The 20,058-nt window shown below is 49.6% G+C and overlaps 1 protein-coding gene across 3 annotated transcripts in view; it reads right to left on the bottom strand.

Annotated features, from left to right (window-relative positions):
• ADCY3 (adenylate cyclase 3) overlaps positions 1–18,388 on the bottom strand; it is a 120,493-nt gene extending 102,105 nt beyond the window's left edge. For all 3 annotated transcript variants that reach the window (XM_076066673.1, XM_076066674.1, XM_076066675.1), the window contains exons 1-3: positions 17,937–18,388; positions 6,093–6,186; positions 2,490–3,342 (exon numbers count right to left, since the gene is read on the bottom strand). In XM_076066673.1, the coding sequence (XP_075922788.1) occupies positions 2,490–3,170 (681 nt within the window). In that variant the 5' untranslated portion in view covers positions 3,171–3,342; positions 6,093–6,186; positions 17,937–18,388. The remainder of the gene's footprint in view (positions 1–2,489; positions 3,343–6,092; positions 6,187–17,936) is intronic.
• Between the last annotated feature and the right edge of the window lie 1,670 nt (positions 18,389–20,058).

Genomic DNA, 20,058 nt, shown 5'->3' with positions numbered 1-20,058 from the left:
AGGGTGTAACACAGTGGTTCTGTAGGGTATAACAGAGGTTATGTAGGGTATAACACAGTGGTTCTGTAGGGTATAACAGTGGCTCTGTACGGTGTAACACAGTGGTTATGTAGGGTGTAACACAGTGGTTCTGTAGGGTATAACAGAGGTTCTGTATGGTATAACACAGTGGTTCTGTAGGATATAACACAGTGGTTCTGTAGGGTGTAACACAGTGGTTCTGTAGGGTATAACAGAGGTTCTGTATGGTATAACACAGTGGTTCTGTAGGGTATAACACAGTGGTTCTGTAGGGTGTAACACAGTGGTTCTGTAGGGTATAACAGAGGTTTTGTAGGGTATAACACAGTGGTTGTGTAGAGTATAACACAGTGGTTCTGTATGGTGTAAAACAGTGGTTCTGTAGGGTGTAACACAGTGGTTCTGTAGGGTATAACAGAGGTTCTGTAGGGTATAACACAGTGGTTCTGTAGGGTATAACACAGTGGTTCTGTAGGGTGTAACACAGTGGTTCTGTAGGGTATAACACAGGGGTTCTGTAGGGTATAACACAGTGGTTCTATAGGGTATAACACATTGGTTCTGTAGGGTGTAACACAGTGGTTCTGTAGGATATAACAGAGGTTCTGTATGGTATAACACAGTGGTTGTGTAGAGTATAACACAGTGGTTCTGTAGGGTGTAACAAAGCGGTTCTGTAGGGTATAACACAGTGGTTCTGTAGGGTGTCACACAGTGGTTCTGTAGGGTATAAAAGAGGTTCTGTATGGTATAACACAGTGGTTGTGTAGAGTATAACACAGTGGTTCTGTATGGTGTAAAACAGTGGTTCTGTAGGGTATAACACAGTGGTTCTGTAGGGTATAACACAGTGGTTCTGTAGGGTGTAACACAGTGGTTCTGTAGGGTATAACAGAGGTTCTGTAGGGCATAACACAGTGGTTCTGTAGGGAATAACACAGTGGTTCTGTAGGGTGTCACACAGTGGTTCTGTAGGGTATAACAGGGGTTCTGTAGGGTATAACACAGTGGTTCTATAGAGTATAACACAGTGGTTGTGTAGAGTATAACACAGTGGTTGTGTAGAGTATAACACAGTGGTTCTGTAGAGTATAACATAGTGGTTGTGTAGAGTATAACACAGTGGTTGTGTAGAGTATAACACAGTGGTTGTGTAGAGTATAACACAGTGGTTGTGTAGAGTATAACACAGTGGTTGTGTAGAGTATAACACAGTGGTTGTGTAGAGTATAACACAGTGGTTGTGTAGAGTATAACACAGTGGTTGTGTAGAGTATAACACAGTGGTTGTGTAGAGTATAACACAGTGGTTGTGTAGGGTGTAATACAGTGGTTGTGTAGAGTATAACACAGTGGTTGTGTAGAGTATAACACAGTGGTTGTGTAGAGTACAACACAGTGGTTCTGTAGTTCCTGCAGTCGCTGCCCCCAGTCAAGGGAATTGAACGCGAGATGCCCCTCGGTGGCTGTGAGCTCAAGCCGCCAGCTCGGGAAGCGGCGGGAATGGCACTGAGCCAGCCCGGCCGCAGATACGGAAAGAAACGGACGCGGAGAAAGACAGACTCAGAGCCACCGGTGGAAACGTCGTTCAGGAAAAAACAGAACTTCAGATTAAAGACGCCAATCGTATAAATGCCGACCGGGACACTTCTTTCATTCCTGACACCCCCACGCTGCTCCCACACTGCCCCCACGCTGCTCCCACACTGCCCCCACGCTGCTCCCACACTGCCCCCACGCTGCTCCCACACTGCCCCCACGCTGCTCCCACACTGCCCCCACGCTGCTCCCACACTGCCCCCACGCTGCTCCCACACTGCCCCCCACGCTGCTCCCACACTGCCCCCACGCTGCTCCCACACTGCCCCCACGCTGCTCCCACACTGCCCCCACGCTGCTCCCACACTGCCCCCACGCTGCTCCCACACTGCCCCCACGCTGCTCCCACACTGCCCCCACGCTGCTCCCACACTGCCCCCACGCTGCTCCCACACTGCCCCCCACGCTGCTCCCACACTGCCCCCATGCTGCCCACTGCGGCGCCGGAATCTCACATTTTTGAAGGTGAAATTCATCCAGGGATCTGAGTGCGCCATGATGCATGAAGTTAGGAAATACAAAATACTACAAATTTCAGAGTCCGCTGGTCACACGTGGGAAGTGTCGGCCTTCAGGCGATATCGGCGAGTCCTTCAGAGAAGACCTACACAGGGCGTGTGGTCTCGCCTGTCTTACCACTGGTAGCAGGGCAGATAGAGAGACACAGATAAAGACACACAAAGAGAGAGACAGATACATACACAGATAGAGATCGATAGATAAAGAGACGAATAAAGACACAGGCACATATAGAGAGATACAAATAGAGAGAGACAGACAAAGACATAGAGAGAGAGAGATAGAAAGTCAGTGAGAGAGAGACAGACAGACAGCGAGAGAGAGAGGTGCGATCGGGGGTGTGCACCCACCTGCACGATGAGCTCGGCGTCCTCGACCTGCTGCTGCTGCTGCTGTTGCTGGGCGATGGTGACGCCCAGCACGAGCGTGTGGATGCCGCACGACACGGCGCTCATGAGCACGATGGGCGTGAGGCGCAGCGGCAGCGTGAGGAAGAAGGCGAAGGTGAAGAAGGCTTGCCAGTCCACCGTGTCGCTCGCCTCGTGGAAGCGCGAGAAGCTCAGGCCCAGGTAGCAGAAGATCTGCGCCCCGATGAGGATCCACAGCGTGTAGGGGATGAACTTGTGCAGGATGCGGTCGGGCAGTGCCCGGAACCAGCAGAGCAGCAGCAGCAGTGTGTTGGCGGCCAGGCCCACGGCCGCCACCGCCACGGAGGCCAGCTTGTCGTCGGTGTAGATGACGGCGCACATGACGATTACGTAGCAGTCGAAGAGGGCCGCGAAGGCCACGAGCACGAGCAGCGTGTCGTGCCTCTGGCGCCGGAAGTACGTCTGGTAGAGGTTCTCCAGCGACTCGGGCCTGAAGGTGAGGCGCATGAAACGCGGCAGGCACAGGCAGCAGCCCGTGCTGCGCACGGTCACCTCGCGGTTCTGCTCCACGCCCGTGCCCGGGTCCGACGGGAGGCTCACCGAGTAGTCCGCCGAGTACTCGGCCGAGTACTCGGGCTCTGAGAAGGCCCTGGCGCGAGGCATGGCGGTGGCGGCGGCGGCGATGGTGGCGGCGGAGCGGGTGACGGCGCGGGCCGTCCGTGGGTTCCGTTCTTCCTCTAACCGAGGGTCTCCACCTCGTCCTCCTCAATCGGAGGGCTTCAGCCGGACTGGAGCTCAGGCCGAGTGAGAACAGACGGTTCTTCACTCGAGGTCGCTTCAGCCACGGAGCAAACGACAGGGTCAGTGGCAGGGTCAGCGGCAGGGTCAACGCCAGGTTCAACGGCAGGGTCAACGGCAGGGTCAGCGGCAGGGTCAACGCCAAGTTCAGTGGCAGGGTCAGCGACAGGGTCAGCGGCAGGGTCAGCGGCAGGTTCAGCGGCACGGTCAGCGCCATGTTCAGTGCCATGTTTAGCGCTAAGTTAAGCGGTTGGGTCAGCGGCAGGGTCAGCGGCATGTTCTGCGCCAGGTTCAGCGGCAGGGTCAGCAGCAGGGTCAGTGGCAGGGTCAGCGGCAGGGTCAGTGAGAATGGAGACGGCACAAACAACAACATGGGGCTCCCCTCCACACGTCCACCGGTCAGCCTGCCCTCGCGAGGATCGTGTCGTACGCCACAGGCAACGTTTCAGGCGCACGGCTCTGCTTCATAGCAGAGAGGTGCTCTGAAAAAGGGCGTTGGCCCGAAACGTCACCCACTACATATATTTCCTCTTTAGGGTGGCGGTGTTGTTGATAAATGTGTTGCATAAAGTGGAGCGATTTAGACACCTCAACGACTGTGCTATCCTGCTGCTGCTGTTGTCAGAAGCAGCATCATCATAATCATCATCTTCATCTGTCCTAATAATCATCATCATCAACACTGATTATCTTTTCATCATCATTATCATCTTGTTTATTTTTTAAGTCCTTGAGCCAGTTGGCCAGGATTGGGCAAAACTTAGCCCCCACTTTCACCCAGAGCATCACAGGCTTCGCGTTCCTGACTTAACTTAACAACATATATACAATGAAAAATAATTAAAGTAGCACTTGACCGTGTTTGGTTTAGCGGCAGACTCTACACCGCTGGTGCAGGGTGCGGCGAGCGAGCTCACATTAGTGCGAGTGAGTGAGCTCACATTAGTGAGAGCGAGCGAGTGAGCTAACGTCAGTGCAAGCGAGTGAGTGAGTGAGCTAACGTCAGTGTAAGCGAGTGAGCTAACGTCAGTGCGAGCGAGCTAACGTCAGTGCGAGCGAGTGAGCTAACGTCAGTGCGAGCGAGTGAGCTAACGTCAGTGCGAGCGAGTGAGTGAGCTAACGTCAGTGCGAGCGAGTGAGCTAACGTCAGTGCGAGCGAGTGAGTGAGCTAACGTCAGTGCGAGCGAGTGAGCTAACGTCAGTGCGAGTGAGTGAGTGAGCTAATGTCAGTGCGAGTGAGTGAGTGAGCTAACGTCAGTGCGAGTGAGTGAGCTAACGTCAGTGCGAGCGAGTGAGCTAACGTCAGTGCGAGTGAGTGAGTGAGCTAACGTCAGTGCGAGTGAGTGAGTGAGCTAACGTCAGTGCGAGTGAGTGAGTGAGTGAGCTAACGTCAGTGCAAGCGAGCAAGCAAGTGAGCTGATGTTAGAGAGCGAGCGAGTAAGCTGTTAGTGTGCGTGAACGAGCGAGCTTACGTTAGAGCGAGCGAGTGAGCTGATATAGGAATAGGTTTTACCCTTTTAACTGGCACAAAAACTGACACCTTTATTCAAGGCATCATGTTTGCAATAACCACAACACAAGCAGTCGAAATGCAAACAAAAAAGACAACTATGATAATAATATGCACTGTCCTTGAATTTGATTGGTCCACACTCGAGACAGCTTTTCTTAGAGCCTAGTCTCCATTGGTGTTGGACCAGAAGACGCCAAAAGGCGTACAGTTGTACAGTTGTACGCCTTTTGTACAGTTGTACGCCTTTTGTACAGTTGTACGCCTGTTGGCGTCTTCTGGTCCAACACCAATGGAGACTAGGCTCTAAGAAAAGCTGTCTCGTGTGTGGACCAATCAAATTCAAGGACAGTGCATATTATTATCAGAGTTGTCTTTTTTGTTTGCATTTTGACTGCTTGTGTTGTGGTTATTGCAAACATGATGCCTTGAATAAAGGTGTCAGTTTTTGTGCCAGTTAAAAGGGTAAAACCTATTCCTATATCTTGTTTCTGGCAAAGGAGGTCTCATAATGAGTGAGCTGATGTTAGAGTGAGCAAGCCAATGTCAGTGCGCTTGAGCGAGCGAGCTAATGTCAGTGCGCTTGAGCGAGCAAGCTAATGTTAGTGTGCGTGAACGAGCGAGCGAACGTTAGGGCGAGCGAGCGAACGTTAGCATGAGCGAGCGAGCGAACGTTAGCATGAGCGAGCGCGTGAGTTCCTGCGAGAGATGGTTCGAGCCGGATTGGTCGGCTTGGTTCCCCCCTCCCCCCACCCCCCCCTGGGGGGGGCGAGCGTGATGACGTCACCACGTTTTGATACGCTATGCCCGTCGGCCCTCCCCCAGCTCGTGATTGGCTGCGTGCAATCTGGCTCCGGTGTATTGGGTCAAATCGTTCACCGAGCTGGACTTTGATTTTAAGTCAAAATTAAGAAGAAAAAAAAGTGTATACACAAAACTCTAGATGGATGAGGTTCTTAAAATGTGAACAAAGTCACTGCAGCAATCACTAGGGCTTCATTTCTCACTCGATATTTTTTCCTGAATGCTGGTCAGCTGGCTTGGCATACGGCACTACCACCAGAGTGCAAGGTTACGCCCCTCCGTAATTATCCTTTATTAATGTGCCCTCATATTCCTGCACACCACTGCGGCGTCAAGACGACAAAATACGTGTGAATGGATGGGTGTGGCTGGTGGCCGATATCATTCCTGAAGCGACGTTCCGGACTGCTCGGGCTGCGACTGCGAAACCGGGATGGCGCAGCGGGGAATGCGCGGATTTAGTCGAGACTCACGCATGGCAGATGGCGGGCGAGGAAGTGACATTTTGGTCGAAATGTCCCTCTCGGTTCTCTCTCTGCAGCACAAAGTTATTTTCTCCCTGCAATCCTTCGGAAAACAACACCAACAACAACAGCAAACACAAATCAGCGTACACAACTCGCAGCTTCATATTATAGCCTGGGCGGCGACAGCGGTGGTGGTGGCTATGCACGTGGCCTGCCATCTGTAGAAGCGAGGGTCAGTGGATTGCCGCGTGAATGTCGCGAAGGAGCCATACCCTGGCTCGCAAGACGGTCATACAACGGAAATGTGGACCTTGCTTGTTCCGTCTTTATGGTATAAAGCGTTGCCCCCTCGCACGCATTGGATTTCTCTGGGTGCTGCAGTTTTCTCCCACGTCCTACGACTCATTAATTGGCTGATAACACCTGTAGATGTATAGGGGACCACGAAGCCTGGGTAATAGTTGGGCGCTGTCTCGCCCCGTGGGCAGCCTTCCGGTTTTCCCGTGGTTCTTTGCGAGTCTCTTCGAGAGTGAGAGCATCGACTGCGGTGGCGTGGTACAAGTTGAAGTTATTGCATTGTTACACTGTGCCATGACAAGAACAAATTAGCTCGTCATTACCATCATCGTCATCGTCATCGTCATCCTCTGCCTCTCTTAAGAGGAGCTCAAAGAGCATGAAATGAGTGAAAATCACGGACGTCGTGTTGATGACGTAAGCGCAAGTGGCTCCGGCGCTAGCAGGGCAGAGTCGCGGAGAAGCGACGACAACCAACAGATGAGACTGGCGACGGAATGGAAGCCAAGGGGAGGGAACAAGGTCGGCTCACTGCAGGAGAGCCGACCTCGGATAGACCATGGTTGATGATGATGATGATGTTAATTTCCAACACTGTGATATAAATACCATGTAATTGTCTTGCGAAACAGTGCATATCGTAATGCGGTGCTGTACTGAAAAACTGGAGTTAAAATGCGTCTATGCAGGGTGCATACGTCTTTGGAGATTTGAGTGGATTTACCCAAAATTCTGTCTTAAAGTTGTCGGCCGAACTAGCGACCATCATCACGGACGACAGAGGGTCTGCCTGGGTGCCGATGGCCACTGATTATGTTGAGTTGGTGGTGGCTGGGTGTTTGGGTGGTTGGTGGTTGGGTTGTTGGTGGATGGGTAGGTGGTTGGTGGTTGGGTTGTTGGTGGTTGTGTGTTGTTGGTGGTTTGGTTGTTGGTGGTTGGGTTGTTGGTTGATATTTGTTCAAAGACTCAAGTAACCAACTCCACCGTGACCCCACTCTAACCACACCAACCCAACCCAGATCGTATCAATCCATGTAAACCACATCAACCCACCCAGATTGCATCAACCCATGCAACCACATAAACCCATGCAACCACATAAACCCAACCCAGATTGCATCAACCCATGCAACCACACCAACCCAACCCAGATTTCATCAATCCATGCAACCACATCAACCCAACCCAGATTATATCAACCCATGCAACCACATCAACCCAACCCAGATTGCATCAACCCATGCAACCACACCAACCCAACCCAGATTTCATCAATCCATGCAACCACATCAACCCAACCCAGATTGCATCAACCCATGCAACTACACCAACCCAACCCAGATTTAATCAATCCATGCAACCGCACCAAGCCAGGTTGCATCAACCCATGCAACCACACCAACCCAAAACACATCAAACAATGCAACCATACCACCCAATCCCAAAACGCAACCACACCACCCAGCCCAGATCACTTTGCACGAGCACAATAATTCCCAAGCTTGAGCAAAGCAGCAAAACAACAGCAACAGAAAAAAAGTCCCAGACCACAACCAAGAAAAGACACAGCCACGCGTAAACAAAACATTTGCACGTTAAACTTCAACTATCCCGGCAACACCCCGTACCGCCGATTAGCGCGGTTGGCTACCTAGGGTGGAAAAGAAGTTTAACGTACACAACATGCCACCACCCTCGCGGTCCGCGCGAGCTGCACACTATCCCACGCCGTTCGCCCCCCCAAGCCACCACCACCCCCAAAACAAAGACAAAGATCCCCCGTATAGCTTTGAACAGGCCGTTGGGGCAAGTGCTGTTCGCGAGCGGCACCGACGAAGGCCGGAGCGGCACGCGAGGGGGTGGCTTGGCCAACGCAACGCCCGGCCGCCTTTGTCTCCCCAGCGATCATGTTTACATGCCGCACAGGGTAGTCATTTGAGGCCCAGTCGACCTACGGGAGGCCCACGACCGGTCCAGATAATCGTCAACCGGTTGTTGGCCGTGAGCGGGAATGGAACTCGGGTCGCCGAGTTCGTAGCGCAGCGTGGTGCTGACCGCCCCAACACCGCCCCACCACCGCTGCCCCCAGAACGCCGCCCAGAGCCCACCAGGGGCCAACCAGACTCCCTCGCAGCTCGCGTGGGACAACGCGAACCACAAAGAGAGGAGTCAAACCCCCTGATGGGAGCCATCGCCATCATCGTCGTCATCTTCACGTTGAAAGCATCGTTACAATATTCCCATTGTCGTTTGTGGTGGGTGTTTGTGGTTGTGGTGTATTTGGGGGTGTGTGGTGTATGTGTGTGTGGTGTATGTGTGTGTGTTGTATGTGTGTGTGGTGTATTTGTGTGTGTGTGGTGTATTTGTGTGGGGGGCACAGGTGGTGCATCGGCCAGTCATCTCAGTCAACCCATGGCACCTGCTGGGTCTACCCCGTGACCTCTCTCTCGCCTTTTTGCTACAGCAGAGGTGGAAGGAATTTCCACGGGACCTACACAATTACATCGCCGCATTGGTGACCTGGTCAGGCCCTACGGTGCCATGAAATAGTGGCCAGGACTCTGGGTTATTCGTTGTGCTCTCAAGGGTTCCTGTCCATCTGCTCACAATCATTAAGGGCCATCATGATGGTGGGCAGGCCCGAGTCCAGAGTGTTTGGTTACTGCTACAAATGTCCGCGTGATGATAAGCCACTTCTTTGAGCTATCATCATATGTGTCCAGGTCGCTTCTGGAAAAGGGGCTTTGATATAGCTCAGTGTGCCTTACCTAGTAAAATAAAAATGGTCGTAGATTGTAAAGCTTGCGTGGCCGTGAGTCAGATATATCCCCTATTCACCTTGGGGTGCGCGATGTCCTATTGCCCTTACACTATTTGAGATCTCTTTTTGTTACCACCAAATAGGTTGAGGTGCTTTCCATGGCTATACCAGGGAATTTCCATCTGGTACAGATGCAATGGGAGGCTTATCGACCATGTTATTATGTATGTTGATGATCTGGTAATGTGATGCTAACTCTGTAAAAGAGTTGGGAGACATTGCTGCTGAACCTGAAGCGTGCCACTACGATATGAAGTCTTACAATTAGCCAAACCAAAACAAAGCATCCATAATCGAGGTTTTTCGGGTTAGATCGCGTAAATATAAACGTGTCGTTAAACACGCCACCACCCGAAACAGCCAATTAGTAAGGTTTGTCACGTAAACAGAACGTGCCAATTCGTCACTAGTACAGCACACCCGTGTGTAGGAGGGCAAATCCACAACATTCACAATCTGAACTCGGCGTTTTGCCAGTAATTACAACTAGCATCATCAGGCGATAGCCAAATCTGTTTACGTGACAACCCTTACGAATTGGCTGTGTCCGGTGGTGGCGGGTTAAACGACAACATTCATATTTACGCTATCTAACCCCCCTCCCAAAAAAACCCCTATATTATGGATATTGGTTGCGAAAGCCTACCACGTGTTACACCAAACAAAACACCTGCCTGGCTATCTTAAGTCACTAAAACGCTCCACCCCGTCCACCCATCGCAAGCGATTGGGCGGCAGCTGTGGAGAGAGAGGAAAAGTTTCCGTGCCTGGGCAGCGTGCTTTCGGTATGAGACACCATGTCCCAGTCTGGCAGCAGAGGGTCCCCCCGCGCCCGAATCAGTCGAGCGGCATTACATTTTCATCAGCCGAGTAACGCTGCGTTGTGTGGCAACTACTTGGCCTGTTTGCTCCATACGATGCCGCGGGTCTTTCTTGGCCACAGTTGACGTGCCCTCCCTTCTCTACGCCTGTGACAAGGGGGCGTGCTGTGGTTTGACACATTCAGGCTGCCCTTGCTTACGATCCATCCCGGGGTTTTACCACGCTGGATTGTGTGCGGAGCTCACAGGTACATGGGAGTGTTTGTGTGAGTGTCAGGTGCGTGGTGTGTGTGGGTGTCTTTGTGTAATATGCACCGAGCTTGACACAAATGCTGCGATGATGGCACTGCCACTTAGTGGCGGAATACGGTTGTTGCTAATGGATGGTTGTAAGCATCCACGTGTGTGTGTACACGGCGTGTGTGCGTACACGGCGTGTGTGTGCACTGTGTGTGTACATGGTGTGTGTGTACACGGTGTGTGTGTGTATGTACAGAGTGTGTGTGTACACAGTGTGTGTGTACAAGGTGTGTGTACAAGGTGTGTGTACGTGTGTAAAAGGTGTGTGTACACGGTGTGTATGTGTACACGGTGTGTATGTGTACACGGTGTGTGTGTGTACACGGTGTGTATGTGTACACGGTGTGTGTGTGTACACGGCGTGTGTGTGCGTACACGGCGTGTGTGTGTGTACACGGTGTGTGTGTACACGGTGTGTGTGTGTGTACACGGTGTGTGTGTGTACACGGTGTGTGTGTGTACACGGCGTGTGTGTGCGTACACGGCGTGTGTGTGTGTACACGGTGTGTGTGTACACGGCGTGTGTGTGTGTACACGGTGTGTTTGTGTACACGGTGTGTTTGTGTACACGGTGTGTGTTTATGTACACGGTGTGTGTGTACACGGTGTGTGTGTGTGTGTACACGGTGTGTGTTTGTGTACACGGTGTGTGTGTGTACACGGTGTGTGTGTGTACACGGTGTGTGTGTGTGTGTACACGGTGTGTGTGTGTACACGGTGTGTGTTTGTGTACACGGTGTGTATGTGTACACGGTGTGTGTGTACACGGTGTGTGTGTGTGTGTACACGGTGTGTGTATGTACACTGAACGAGTTCGATTCCGCCCACGGTCCTGCGCCTTCCCGAGGTGCGACTCAGCCCCCATTGAGTGCCGGTGCGGTTCGGCGTAAACACGTGGGGGGGGGGGGTCTACTGACAAAGTTCGCATAGGAAACGGGGGGGGGTGAAGCCTCGACAATAATTTGTCTACATTGGCCTTCAAATGAGTTAGTCCGGTGGCGGACTATCTGTTTTCTTAAACACGTTAATATTATTCATCGTTCCTGCGTGGATTAAATATCGGCCGTTCTATAGGATTCGGGGTGGGGGGGGGGGTCAAGTTTTGACAGATTTTTTTGCGTAAGAACGAAACGGGGATGGCCCCTTAGGGGGAGGGCCCCAGGGACCGGTCCAGACAATCGTCACCGGCCACTGGCACGGAATCGAACTTAGGGACGCTCGCGCACGGAGCGCAGCGTAGCGCTAACCACTGCGCCACCGCTCCCCGTGACGTGGACGGCGAGGGAATGGCCTTCATACAGCAGTGGATAGATACAGGGTGGTCGAACGTCACTCTCGGCTCAACACCGCAATCATCGGATGCGTGATATTCCTTGTCTCAATGTACATGACTCGCGCGTGCGTGCACGTGTCTCTGTGTACTAATGTGTACTTGTGTGTGTACTTGTGTGTGTGTACTCTGTGTGTGTACTACTGTGTATTGTGTGTGTACTCTGTGTGTCTGTGTACTCTGTGTACTCTGTGTGTCTCTGTACTCTGTGTGTCTGTGTACTCTGTGTGTGAACTTGTGTGTGTTACTCTGTGTGTACTCTGTGTGTGTACTCTGTGTGTGTGTACTGTGTGTGTAATCTGTGTGTGTGTAATCTGTGTGTGTGTGTGTAATCTGTGTGTGTACTACTGTGTGTGTACTACTGTGTACTTATGTGTGTACTCTGTGTGTGTACTACTGTGTGTGTATTACTGTGTACTCTGTGTGTGTACTACTGTGTACTCTGTGTGTATACTCTGTGTGTGTACTACTGTGTACTTGTGTGTGTGTACTGTGTGTGTACGATTGTGTACTATGTGTACTACTGTGTACTCTGTGTGTGTACTACGTGTGTGTGTACTACGTGTGTGTGTACTCTGTGTGTGTACTCTGTGTGTGTACTGTGTACTACTGTGTACTTGTGTGTGTACACTGTGTGTCTTTGTAGTCTGTGTGTGTGTACTCTGTGTGCGCATTCTGTGTATTATGTGTGTGTACTCTGTATTGTGTGTACTCTGTGTGTGTACTCTGTATTGTGTGTGTGTACTCTGTGTACTGTGTGTGTACTCTGTGTGTGTCTGTATACCATATGTTTATGTATACTCTATGGGTATGTGTACACTATGTCTGTATGTGCACACTATGTGTATATACAGTGAGGGAAAAAGTATTTGATCCCCTGCTGATTTTGTACTTTTCCCCTCTGACAAATAAATGATCAGTCCATTATTTTAATGGTAGGTTTATTTGAACAGTGAAAGACAGAATAACAACAAAAATCCATAAAAACGCATGTCAAAAATGTTATAAATTTATTTGCTTTTTAATGAGGGAAATAAGTATTTGACCCCCTCTCAATCAGAAAGATTTCTGGCTCCCAGGTGTCTTTTATACAGGTAACGAGCTGAGATTAGGAGCACACTCTTAAAGGAAGTGCTCCTAATCTCAGTTTGTTACCTGTATAAAAGACACCTGTCCACAGAAGCAATCAATCAATCAGATTCCAAACTCTCCACCATGGCCAAGACCAAAGAGCTCTCCAAGGATGTCAGGGACAAGATTGTAGACCTACACAAGGCTGGAATGGGCTACAAGAACATTGCCAAGCAGCTTGGTGAGAAGGTGACAACAGTTGGTGCGATTATTAGTAAATTAAAGAAACACAAAAGAATTGTCAATCTACTCATTGTTTTTTTCGGTAAAGTCACATATGTAGAAATACAATAAAATTACATTAAAACAAAACAATCACGACGTTTCGATCACAACACAAGCGATCTTCATCAGGTGTCAAGAACAAATCATGGAAATAACAAATCACGGAGGTAAATACAACAAAAAAGATGAGAGACGAGAATTTAACAAACCTAAAAACATTATGTGAAGCACAACCAATCAGGCCAACAACACAGTTGGACACTTCCTGGCGGACCACGAATTTCAGAATAGTGTTAAATTTCGTGTTCAACTTCTGGACTGCAAAAAACCAGCATAGACAGAGTGAAAATACGAGGTACACGGTCAGTAGGAAAGACGGACAGAGAGGCAAGGAGAGAGAGAGAGGGACGAACAGCAGCTTAAATAGGAAATAAGGTTGCCACTCTGTCCGTCTTTCCTACTGACCATGTACCTCGATTTTTCACTCTGTCTATGCTGGTTTTTTGCAATCCAGAAGTTGAACACGAAATTTAACACTCTTCTGAAATTCGTGGTCCGCCAGGAAGTGTCTAACTGTGTTGTTGGCCTGATTGGTTGTGTTTCACATAATGTTTTTTAGGTTTGTTAAATTCTCGTCTCTCATCTTTTTTGTTGTATTTACCTCCATGATTTGTTCTTTCCATGATTTGTTCTTGACACCTGATAAAGATCGCTTGTGTTGTGATCGAAACGTCGTGATTGTTTTGTTTTAATGTAATTTTATTGTATTTCTACATACGTGGCTTTACCGAAAAAATCAATGAGTAATTTTATGCAGTCACGAAATCTTTAATTACCTTATCAACTGTCAATCTCCCTCGGTCTGGGGCTCCATGCAAGATCTCACCTCGTGGAGTTGCAATGATCATGAGAACGGTGAGGAATCAGCCCAGAACTACACGGGAGGATCTTGTAAATGATCTCAAGGCAGCTGGGACCATAGTCACCAAGAAAACAATTGGTAACACACTACGCCGTGAAGGACAAATCCTGCAGCGCCCACAAGGTCCCCCTGCTCAAGAAAGCACATATACATGCCCGTCTGAAGTTTGCCAATGAACATCTGAATGATTCAGAGGGCAACTGGGTGAAAGTGTTGTGGTCAGATGAGACCAAAATGAAGCTCTTTGGCATCAAGTCAACTCGCCGTGTTTGGAGGAGGATGAATGCTGCCGATGACCCCAAGAACACCATCCCCACCGTCAAACATGGAGGTGGAAACATTATGCTTTGGGGGTGTTTTTCTGCTAAGGGGACAGGACAACTTCACCACATCAAAGGGACGATGGACGGGGCCATGTACCGTCAAATCTTGGGTGAGAACCTCCTTCCCTCAGCCAGGGCATTGAAAATGGGTCGTGGATGGGTATTCCAGCATGACAATGACCAAAACACACGGCCAAGGCAACAAAGGAGTGGTTCAAGAAGAAGCACATTAAGGTCCTGGAGTGGCCTAGCCAGTCTTCAGACCTTAATCCCATAGAAAATCTGTGGAGGGAGCTGAAGGTTCGAGTTGCCAAACGTCAGCCTCGAAACCTTAATGACTTGGAGAAAATCTGCAAAGAGGAGTGGGACAAAATCCCTCTTGAGATGTGTGCAAACCTGGTGGCCAACTACAAGAAACGTCTGACCTCTGTGAATGCCAACAAGGGTTTTGCAGAGGGGTCAAATACTTATTTCCCTCATTAAAATGCAAATCAATTCATAACATTTTTGACATGCGTTTTTCTGGATTTTGTTGTTGTTATTCTGTCTCTCACTGTTCAAATAAACCTACCATTAAAATTATAGACTGATAATTTCTTTGTCAGTGGGCAAACGTACAAAATCAGCAGGGGATCAAATACTTTTTTCCCTCACTGTACTCTATAGATGTGTATACTCTATGGGTGTGTGTATACTCTATGGGTGTGTGTACACTATGTGTATATACTCTATAGGTGTGTATAATCTATGGGTGTGTGTATGCTCTATGGGTATATGTATACTCTATGGGTGTGTGTACACTGTGTGTATACTCTATGGGTGTGTGTATACTCTATGGGTGTGTGTACACTGTGTGTATACTCTATGGGTATATGTATACTCTATGGGTGTGTGTACACTGTGTGTATACTCTATGGGTGTGTGTATACTCTATGGGTGTGTGTACACTATGTGTATACTCTATGGGTGTGTGTATACTCTTTGGTTTCATTCGGTTAAGTCACGTAGGTAAAAAAACAAATTAAAATTAAATAAAATAAAAAATAAAATAAAAAAATCGCTGGTACTTGGTGCAGCGATTTTTTTGCTGACTGTTTCCACCTGAAGACGGAAGCTTGTGTTGCCTCCGAAACGTCGTGTTTTATTTTTTTCTTTTATTTAATTTTAAATTGTTTTTTATCTACGTGACTTAACCGAACAAAACCAAAGAGTATGAATTATTGCAGTCACGAAAGCTTCAAATCTAGGTGTGTGTATACTCTATGTGTGTGTACACTATGTCTGTATGTGTACACTGTGTATATACTCTTTAGGTGTGTATACTCTATGGGTGTTTGTATACTCTATGTGTGTGTGTACACTATGTCGGTATGTGTGCACTGTGTATATACTCTATACGTGTGTATACTCTATAGGTGTGTGTACACTGTGTGTATACTATATGGGTGTGTGTATACTCTACGGGTGTGTGTACACTGTGCATACTCTATGGGTGTGTGTATACTCTATTGGGGTGTGTATACTCTATGTGTGTGTGTACACTATGTCGGTATGTGTGCACTGTGTATATACTCTATACGTGTGTATACTCTATGGGTGTGTGTACACTGTGTGTATACTATATGGGTGTGTGTATACTCTACGGGTGTGTGTACACTGTGCATACTCTATGGGTGTGTGTACACTGTGTGTATACTCTATGGGTGTGTGTATACTCTATGGGTGTGTGTACACTGTGTGTATACTCTATGGGTGTGTGTATACTCTACGGGTGTGTGTATACTCTACGGGTGTGTGTACACTGTGTATATACTCTATAGGTGTGTATACTCTATGGGTGTGTGTACACTGTGTGTATACTCTATGGGTGTGTCTATACTCTACGGGTGTGTGTACACTGTGTATATACTCTATAGGTGTGTATACTCTACGGGTGTGTGTACACTGTGTATATACTCTATGGGTGTGTGTATACTCTACGGGTGTGTGTACACTGTGTGTATACTGTATGGGTGTGTGTATACTCTACGGGTGTGTGTACACTGTGCATACTCTATGGGTATGTGTATACTCTATGGGTGTGTGTACACTGTGTGTATACTCTATGGGTGTGTGTATACTCTATGGGTGTGTGTACACTATGTGTGTATACTCTATGGGTGTGTGTATACTCTACGGGTGTGTGTACACTGTGTATATATACCCTACGGGGTGTATACTACATGGGTGTGTGCATATACACCTTGTGTGTACACTGTATACTGTATTCTGGTTGTGTGTATGTATGTGTGTGTACGTGTGTTGTGTGTCTTTGTGTGTATGTGTGTATGTATGTGTGTTGTGTATTTTTTATTTAAAGCTTTCGTGAATGCAGGGATTCATATTCTTGGTTCTTTCGGTAAAGTCACGTAGAAGGGAACAATAAAATGATTGCTTGTGTTGCAGTCTAAACGTCGTGAGAATTTTATTGTGTTATATTTTTATTATTTTATTGTTTCCCTTCTACGTGACTTTACCGAAAGAACCAAGAATATGTGTGTATGTATGTGTTGTGTATGTGTGTGTATGTGTGTATGTCTGTGTGTGTATTTGTATATGTGTGTGTATGTGCGCGTGGTGTGTATGTGTGTATGTATGTTTGTTGTGTATGTGTAGCGGTTAGCGCGCTGCGCTATGAACCTGGCGACCCGGGTTCGATTCCCGCTCACGGCCAACACCAGTGACGATTATCTGAACCGGTCCCGGGCCTCCCCTAGGTCGACTCAGCCTCAAATGAGTACCTGGTGCGGTGTGTAAACATTGCCACTAGGGAGACAAAGGCGGTCGGGCGTGGTGCTGGCCACCCACCCCCTCGTGTACCGTTCCGGCCTTCATAGGTGCTCGCTAACAGCACTTGCCCCTACAGTCTGTTAAGGCTATATGGGGGATCCTTATCTTTGTTGTGTGTGTTGTATGTGTATATACATCTGTGTGTTATGTGTGTGTGTATATATGTCTTCTTTGTGTGTACTCGGCAGCGTCGTGGTTAAGCGCACCCGAGTTGAATTCCCGTTCACGACCAATAAATAAAGTGGTGAAAAACCGGTCGTGGGGCATCCATCCCCTATGTCGATTCAGCCTCGAGCATCAAACATCGGCACCGGGGAGACAAAGGTGGCCGGGCGTGACGCTGGCCACTCATCCTTTCACGCCGTGCCGGCCTTCGGAGGTGCATCTCGCTCGATCAGCCCTTGCCCCAACAGTCTGTTGAGGCTATCTCGGGAACCTGTGTGTGTGTTTGTATTCAGTGGTGCAGCGGTCAGCGCTACGCCGCGCTACGAACCCGGCCACCCGAGTTGGATTCCTACTCACGGCCAACACCATCGGGGACGATTATCTGAACCGGTCCTGGGCCTCCTCCCCTAGGTCGACTCAGCCTCAAATGATCACCTGGTGCTATTGGGGTGTGTAAACATCGCCACTAGGGGAGACAAAAGCGGCCGGGTGTGGTGCTGGCCACCCACCCTCGCGCGTGGCCGTGCCGGCCTTCAGACGTGCTGCCCGCTAACAGCACTTGCCCCAACAGTCTGCTAAGGCTGTACGGGGGATCTTTGTCTTTGTCTCCGTGTACTGCGCTGTGCACCCCCCCCACCACCCCTGCGTGTGCGTGCGTGTGCCGTGCGTGTGCGTCGAGGCATTACCAGCGCAGGGAGGAGAGGGGGTTGGTGGTGACGACGATGATGAAGATTTCAGTCCACGCGGTTCTTCGCTCGCAGCAATAAATCCATTGCGCAAAAAACAACAAAAACCCACCCAGCTTCAGCTTCTCCCGTGCCTCTGCCACAGAGAGGAGAGAGAAGCGAGAGAGAGCCACAGCGTCTCGCTCCTCGCATCGAGGAGACACGGGGAGAGCGAGGCGCGGCGTACTGCGCCGCTCCTCTGGCGTGGAACTGCTCCTTCCCGTCGCGCGGTGCAGCAGCCAAGATGGCTGGGATGTGTGTCGTGGGTGTTGTGTGGTCTGTGTCTCTGCGTGAGGCTGCTCCGCGCTCTCTCTCCGCGAGACAGACAGCAGGGAGAGGGAGAGAGCAAGCGGGAGGGAGGAGGAGGGAGATCGCGTGGCGAGGGAGGGTGGGGTGGTGCCTGCTGTGCCCAGCGGGGAAGGGAGGGAGGAGGAAGGAGGGAGGGAACGAGGAGGGCGGGATGCAAACGCGAGGAATGGGTGGAGGAGAGATTTGGTGAATGGGGTGGAGGGGATGGCGAGATGCAAGTAGCGATGGAGATAGATTTTATGAATGGGTGGAGGGATGGCGAGATGGAGGTAGCGATGGAGAGAGATTTTATTAATGGGTGGAGGGATGGCGAGATGGAGGTAGCGATGGAGAGAGATTTTATTAACGGGTGGAGGGATGGCGAGATGGAGGTAGGGATGGAGAGATATTTTATGAATGGGTGGAGGGATGGCGAGATGGAGGTAGGGATGGAGAGAGATTTTATGAATGGGGTGAAGGGATGGCGAGATGGAGGTAGGGATGGAGAGATATTTTATGAATGGGGTGGAGGGATGGCGAGATGGAGGTAGCGATGGAGAGATATTTTATGAATGGGTGGAGGGATGGCGAGATGGAGTTAGGGATGAAGAGATATTTTATGAATGGGGTGGAGGGATGTCGAGATGGAGGTAGGGATGGAGAGAGATTTTATGAATGGGTGGAGGGATGGAGATATGGAGGTAGCGATGGAGAGATAATTTATGAATGGGTGGAGGGATGGAGATATGGAGGTAGGGATGGAGAGAGATTTTATGAATGGGTGGAGGGATGGCGAGATGGAGTTAGGGATGAAGAGATAATTTATGAATGGGTGGAGGGATGGCGAGATCGAGGGAGCGATGGAGAGAGATTTTATGAATGGGGTGGAGGGATGGCGAGATGGAAGTAGCGATGGAGATAGATTTCATGAATGGGTGGAGGGATGGCGAGATGGAGGTAGCGATGGCGAGAGATTTTATGATTGAAGGGAGGGAGGAGGAAGGGAGGAAGGAGGGAGGGAACGAGGAGGGCGGGATGAAAACGCGAGGAATGGGTGGAGAGATTTGGTGATGGAGAGAGATTTCATGAATGGGTGGAGGGATGGCGAGATGGAGGTAGGAATGGAGAGAGATTTTATGAATGGGTGGAGGGATGGCGAGATGGAGCTAGGGATGGAGAGATATTTTATGAATGGGTGGAGGGATGGCGAGATGGAGGTAGCGATGGAGAGAGAGTTTATGAATGGGGTGGACGGATGGCGAGATGGAGGTAGGGATGGAGAGAGATTTTATGAATGGCTGGAGGGATGGTGAGATGGAGGTAGGGATGGAGTGATTTTTTTATGAATGGCGTGGTGGGATGGCGAGATGGAGGTAGCGATGGAGATAGATTTGATGAATGGGGTGGAGGGATGGCGAGATGCAAGTAGCGATGGAGAGAGATTTTATGAATGGGTGGAGGGATGGCGAGATGGAGGTAGCGATGGAGAGAGATGTTATTAATGGGTGGAGGGATGGCGAGATGGAGGTAGGGATGGAGAGAGATTTTATGAATGGGTGGAGGGATTGAGATATGGAGGTAGTGATGGAGAGAGATTTTATGAATGGGTGGAGGGATGGCGAGATGAAGTTAGGGATGAAGAGATATTTTATGAATCGGGTAAAGGGATGTCGAGATGGAGGTAGGGATGGAGAGAGATTTTATGAATGGGTGGAGGGATGGCGAGATCGAGGTAGCGATGGAGAGAGATTTTATGAATGGGGTGGAGGGATGGCGAGATGGAAGTAGCGATCGA

Source organism: Petromyzon marinus, chromosome 12 (assembly GCF_048934315.1).
Source record: "Petromyzon marinus isolate PM22_M1 ecotype Great Lakes invasive population chromosome 12, UKy_Petmar_22M1.pri1.0, whole genome shotgun sequence".
Lineage (NCBI taxonomy): Eukaryota > Metazoa > Chordata > Hyperoartia > Petromyzontiformes > Petromyzontidae > Petromyzon > Petromyzon marinus.
This window is presented reverse-complemented; position numbering and strand designations above follow the sequence as displayed.